Source organism: Rutidosis leptorrhynchoides, chromosome 4 (genome assembly GCF_046630445.1).
Source record: "Rutidosis leptorrhynchoides isolate AG116_Rl617_1_P2 chromosome 4, CSIRO_AGI_Rlap_v1, whole genome shotgun sequence".
NCBI lineage: Eukaryota > Viridiplantae > Streptophyta > Magnoliopsida > Asterales > Asteraceae > Rutidosis > Rutidosis leptorrhynchoides.
Genome location: NC_092336.1, coordinates 613726341 through 613732314, shown reverse-complemented (window position 1 = coordinate 613732314; position 5974 = coordinate 613726341). Strand labels below are relative to the sequence as shown.

Sequence of the window (5974 nt, the reverse complement as noted above, 5' to 3'; positions counted from 1 at the left end):
TTAAAATCGTAATATGGGTACCAATAAATACTCCGCGTAATATAGCTACACAAAAGGATTTAACGTATTTCAACATTAAAAAAAAAATAAAAAATTATTAGATAATAATAATAATAACTTATAAACAGAGCAAGAAACTACCTTCCAAATAAAAAGGTAGAATGATTCAGTGGCCTCATTGTTTACGAGATTAACCAGGTTCGCATTTCTCCACAACACAAAACCAAGAATACTATGACCAATTACCTGTACAAATTACAAAATTACAAAATACAAATTACAAAATACAAAATAAATAATTGAAAAACTAATTTACCATAATCAATCGGATCCAAAACCTTGCTGATAACAACCCGGTTAATATAGCCACACCGTATACCATTTCCAAAAGCCATATACAAATCCAAAAAACCTGAAAAAATTAATATGTAAGTTGTTTTATTCCTAAATTCAAATTAAATATTATATTATTTCAAATTAATCCTAAAGCTAATTCTGATTGATAGATAAATGATCGATATAGTTTAATTTTTACACGTTTTTGGCCGACTTGAGAAGCAAGGGAGTTAATTCCATTAATCTTGTCACCCTCCACATCGGGAACATCCTAATTTAAGTTGGCATTTTTAGTACATGATCAATACAATCCGTGTTTAATTAGTTTGTTAATTTATGACCGTAAGTACCTTAAATAGTGCTATAACTATCGCGTAGATGCTCATGATTCCAGATACAAAGATGGCATGCTTCGAAAGGAAAACCGTTTGTCCAGTTATGTATGTCTGCGTGTTCATGTTAGTTACTAACAATGTTCGATAAACCACATATGTGGACAAATTAGCCAATTAAGACTATTCACAATTGAAGTAAAATTATATGAAAAAAAAAAAAAAATGAAGGAACCTGAACGTGGAGGTGGAGCAGAATAGGAACAATAGCTCCTTGAACAGACCAAATACACATTGCGGCAAGCACAGGAATCCTCTTCCATCGTAGCAAGGGTAGCTACAAAAGCATGCACAAAAGTTGTGTATAAAGCTAGTCAATAAAAAATATTTGTTACTATTATTAGATTGATTAATTATATTAAAATTACATTACATGAATCATTTGACTCACATGAACTGAATATGCAGTACCAAAAGCATACCATAAGAAGAGACCCAACCTAAAAGGCCATGATTTAACACTCCATCCTAAACAAAATCCCTAATAAGAGTAATTATTAACATGATTACTTTTGAACTTTGTGCATCATAAAGATAATATATATTGTGTTGAAGTAATTAAGTTAATTTGTGTAATACCAAAAAAGCATACAACGAGGTGAGTAGAACGGCAACTTTGACAGGAAGTTCGCCTGATGCCAACACCAAATATGGTTTGTTAACTTTGTCGATTTCAATATCAGACAGTTGATTTATGCCCACAACATATAAATTAGCCAAAACACCACCAACGAGTGCCTGAAAGTTTCATGTTAGTCACTTTGATTCTGAGATCAAGAAGATGAAGTATAGATTTAACTTTGGACAGAGTTAGTGTGATAGATACAAGGATGATAAAACGGACCTGCAAAACTCCAACAAAGAACGACGGAGTAATATCTGAAAGGCTACGGACGGCAAGCAATGAGACTGAAATAATAGACAAGGCCTGCGTTTTAGAAGATCGTTTAAATTACATTCGTGATCACCGAATAAACTTAGCTATTTATAGTGGCTTGACATTGCATATATAAGTGTATCCGAATTAAAGTTGTAATGTTTTTTGATGATGCCATATCACTACTTTCTAATTTGAAGACAAGCGTTATTTACAAACAGAATTATTCACTTATTGGGGAAAAATCAATGTACTTTTAATGTCGAATCAGGATCGGCTACAGAAAAGGGTGTGGCTTTTGTAAATCACGCGAGCTAAGTAAGTTTAAGTGCACTGATCGATCATCATTAGTTCAGTGCATGATTAGAAAGAAGGATTTTGCTAACGACAGTCTTTAGGGACGTCGTTAACGTGTTTTAAAGTGTTGTACTGAGCGGTTACTTACAGACTTGAAAGTGACGCTTTTTGAAGTGCACAATTATTTTATGCACATTACCGGCAACCTACTTTATCGAAATCAAAGAAAGAATTAGAATTTATACCGTTCCTTTAATAGTGTAAACTCTCGAGTATTTGTAGATAATATTCAACATAGCTCTAAGTAATTCACCATGCAATTGAGGACGAAAAGCTCCATAATCGTGTGCTCTGTCTGAAAATTCAGAGTTGGCACTCGCCGAAAAATCTGCTCTACGTGTGTGGCGTTTTAGAGGATTTAATCTCCCAAATTTGACATCATAATGCTCCATTCTAATGGTTTTCCACAAATGAGTCCGTGAAACTTGTACGTTTCCATGATCTAGAAGAAATCAATCTTTATATGTTAAATGTTAGCAAAGTGATGAAAAGTTATATATGAAATGAAGTTAGTTACCAGAATTAACCGCCGTTGGCACCAACGGAGATTTTGGAAAGGACCAAGGCTTCAGAGTCGATTTAATCTGCATTGTTTTCATTTTATTTTCTTTCAAGTATAACTAAACCGCGGGAACAGCGCAAACGAAAGACCTTGGTGTATATTGTTAGTATGGATAACGTTTGTTCTTGTTATTGTTGTCCTGTTTACGAGTTTTTCATCTACTAACCCGTCAGAATTCGTTTGTTTTCTTTTGGATTTAAGCGTTAATCGGTTATATATACACAATACTTATTATATCATATTATAGAGATGCTTTGGTTTCGTAAGCCAAAAATGAAATAAAAAGTTATAAAAAATAGAAAGGCACATGTCCTTATGAACAAGGGTAAAAGGATACGATAACATAATGCCGACCAAAAATCCGATAATATATATTGGTAACATTATGCCAAACAATGGCTTTTAATTGATGTGGTGGAGTTCATTTATTGGTTCATTGATGATAAAGTGTGTGTATTACTAATATTATTTGGTAACAAATCAAGACATCGTACTAATCTAAAACCCATGTTTTATAAAATTATAAGTGTTGATATATTATACCTTTGGTCAACTTTATAAATCGATGCGTGACCTCTTTGTCTAGACATATATCGGCGCGGGGAGTGTATTTAATATATGGGTCACATCTCATTTGCTTTTGGATTCGTTTACGGCCCAACCCAAATCAAATAACTAGTATAGAGTAACTTCTTACGATTATAATTATTTAAATTTAAATGATTTTATTAATTACAGATTTACAGCTATTAGACTTGTAGTTAACATGTATTAAATTTTTGTACATCTTGATAACTGTCATTTTGAAAGTGATCGATAACCGCTATTTATAATATACCAATGCATGTTATTATGTTAACGACAACCCTTAAAATTATCGTTAGTAAAATCCTTATTTAAAAAAAAATCCTTATTTAAATATTTATTTTTATTTTAATATAAATTGCACATTTGTACGATAAATCGCATGTGCATAATTGCACAAACATTAGTCTGGTGTTTAAAATAATGCAAACCTAAATTCATTCATTTATTTACTCTATTGTAATTATGTGATGACATATTAAACCGTTAAGTGGTATTTTTGACTCCATCGATTACTAGTAATAACACGTTGAATATACACGATATAGCAAAGTAAAAAATTTCATTCGCAATAAATTATACTGAGTTACAAAGTTCAAAACATACACACGTACAATAAAGAAAGGTTATGTGCAAAATCTACACACTATCTCTTTCTCGTTATAATATCACCAATTCACCATGTAATGAGGGATAAACTTAAAATTTTGAAAAGATTATTATAAAGTCTACATCCATTGTTTTTTATTCCTCAAAAAAGCGGAAATTAAAATGAATATATCAAGAAGTTAGAATAGATACAAATTTAAAATGCCTGATTGAAAGTATAGTCCACATCCATTGTGATCTCAAATTAGACTATGACATTACATTTTGTCATTAGTTCAAACATGGGTTTTACAATATATACGCCCATTTTAGAATGAAAACGGCTATTACATATATATACCCATCGTATTTTGTTATTTCAATTAACCCGTACGATATAATTTAAGTCGTCAAAATAACTGTCACCGTGATAATGTGCGAGCTAACTAGTAAAAAAGATGGTCAAGGAAAAAAATATACTTACATACGGAAAAAACCTTATAGTACGTGTAAATGTGGAGGTTAGCCTCAATTAAATTAAAACCTAACGAAGTGAAAACTGATATATGAAGATTTCCGGCCTACAATCTAGAAGCCCACCTTCTAGATATTCAAAGTAGGCAACCTTGACAACTCATATGAAAGTAGCAAAGTTGATGACGATGACGGCCGCCAACCTTCTCCGTTCACACCATTCCACCGCCATAGAATTTTTACTATAAATAGAGGTGCAAACCTCAGTTGTAAATCATCCTAAATCACTCAGAGAAGTGTAATCACAACCTAGAGAGTGTGTGTGAGTTTGAGAATTTTTTTGTAAGAGTTTTGTAATACTCTGTAAATCTATTCTTGTGAGTAATAGAGTTGTTTTTCTCTCAAATTTATATCTCCCAACGTCCAGGCGATCCCCTCTTCCTAACAAGTGGTATCAAGAGCTTGGTTAGAGACGTTGGTTGAGTTTTTGGGTCTTCTGAAGTTTTCTCAAAATTCAATTTTAAGTGTACCATTGGATTCGTCTCGTCGAACCGAGTCCAACGCAAAAAACGGCGACTTAAACGGAGTTATAAAAAGCCCAGAAAACGCGGTCAAAGTTTGATCAACTCGCCGGAATCTCGCCGGAGAAGACGACCGGTGCCGGAATTTTCACCGGAGAAGACGATCACTGTAGCAACTGGCGGCACTGTAGCAAGTCACTGTAGTGGTACTGTAGCGGTACTGTAGCAATTCTGAAATTTTACAATTTGGTCCCTGAAATTTTCAGAATTTCATTTTTGGTCCCTGAAGTTTATAAAAATTATAATTTTACCCCGTAAGTGGAATTTAAGCCGCGAAGTGTCTATTCCACCATTTTCAACCGTTCCGGACGTAACGGTGATCTCTGTTTTCTACAATTCAACCCCGTTTGTGTTAAAAAAATTATTTGTAAGGTGATAATGTCCACAGAAGAGTCAACATTATCTTCCGGAGCTATGATTATGCTCACAGCCACAAACTACACGCTGTGGAAACCTCGGATGGAAGATCTCCTCAGCTGTAAGGATTTGTTCGATCCTATTGAATTGAAGGGTATAAACCCTGATTCTGCCAAAGAGAAAGAGTGGAAGAAATCAAACCGAAAAACTATTGGTCAGATCCGTCAATGGATTGATCATAGTGTCTTCCACCATGTTGCACAAGAGACAGACGCATATGTCCTCTGGAAAAAGTTGGAGGACATGTATCAGGCCAAGACTGCTCGGAATAAAGCCCTGCTGATGAGGCGTTTAGTCAACATGAAGCTCAAAAGTGGAATTTCAGTTGCCGAGCATACCAGTGAGTTCTAGAGCTTGGTCAACCAGTTATCTTCTGTAGAGATGCCGCTTGGCGATGAAGTTCAGGCGCTACTGCTACTTAGTTCCCTTCCCGATAGTTGGGAAACGCTGGTAGTAACACTCAGCAACTCAGCCCCGAATGGCAAACTTACCATGTCAATGGTCAAGGATGCCCTATTCAGTGAAGAGGCAAAGAGAAAGGACATGGGCACAGATCAGACCCATGCCTTTGTCACAGAGAATCGGGGGAGACAGCGAATGAGTAGCAAAAATAAATGTAGAGGCAGAATCAAGAGCAGGGGCAGGTCAGCTGATGGCAGAAAACCAACATATAAATGTCATCATTGTGGATTAGAGGGACATATGAAGAAGAACTGCTATAGATTGAAAGAGGAACAAGGTCAAAGCAGTTCACAGCCGAAGAATAAGGGTGGAGAAACATTAGTGACTATCTCTGGTAATGTAG

The 5974-nt window shown here is 34.8% G+C and overlaps 1 protein-coding gene across 1 annotated transcript; it reads right to left on the bottom strand.

The window, feature by feature from the left end:
• Positions 1-2354, bottom strand: LOC139843034 (homogentisate phytyltransferase 1, chloroplastic-like). Its single transcript, XM_071833119.1, has 10 exons — positions 2148-2354; positions 1573-1656; positions 1308-1466; positions 1120-1209; positions 904-1005; positions 687-782; positions 536-607; positions 317-412; positions 142-246; positions 1-45 (listed from the first exon to the last, which is right to left on the bottom strand). The coding sequence occupies exons 1-10, from the start codon at positions 2352-2354 to the stop codon at positions 1-3; spliced, it is 1056 nt and encodes a 351-aa protein (XP_071689220.1).
• Between the last annotated feature and the right edge of the window lie 3620 nt (positions 2355-5974).

Coding starts and splice junctions, on each gene's coding strand:
- LOC139843034 (XM_071833119.1), bottom strand. CDS start 2,354: ATGGAGCATTATGATGTCAAATTTGGGAGATTAAATCCTCTAAAACGC. Junction 1,210..1,307: donor CCTCGTTGTATGCTTTTTTG/GTATTACACAAA, acceptor TACTCTTATTAG/GGATTTTGTTTAGGATGGAG. Junction 1,006..1,119: donor GTACTGCATATTCAGTTCAT/GTGAGTCAAATG, acceptor ATGCTTTTGTAG/CTACCCTTGCTACGATGGAA.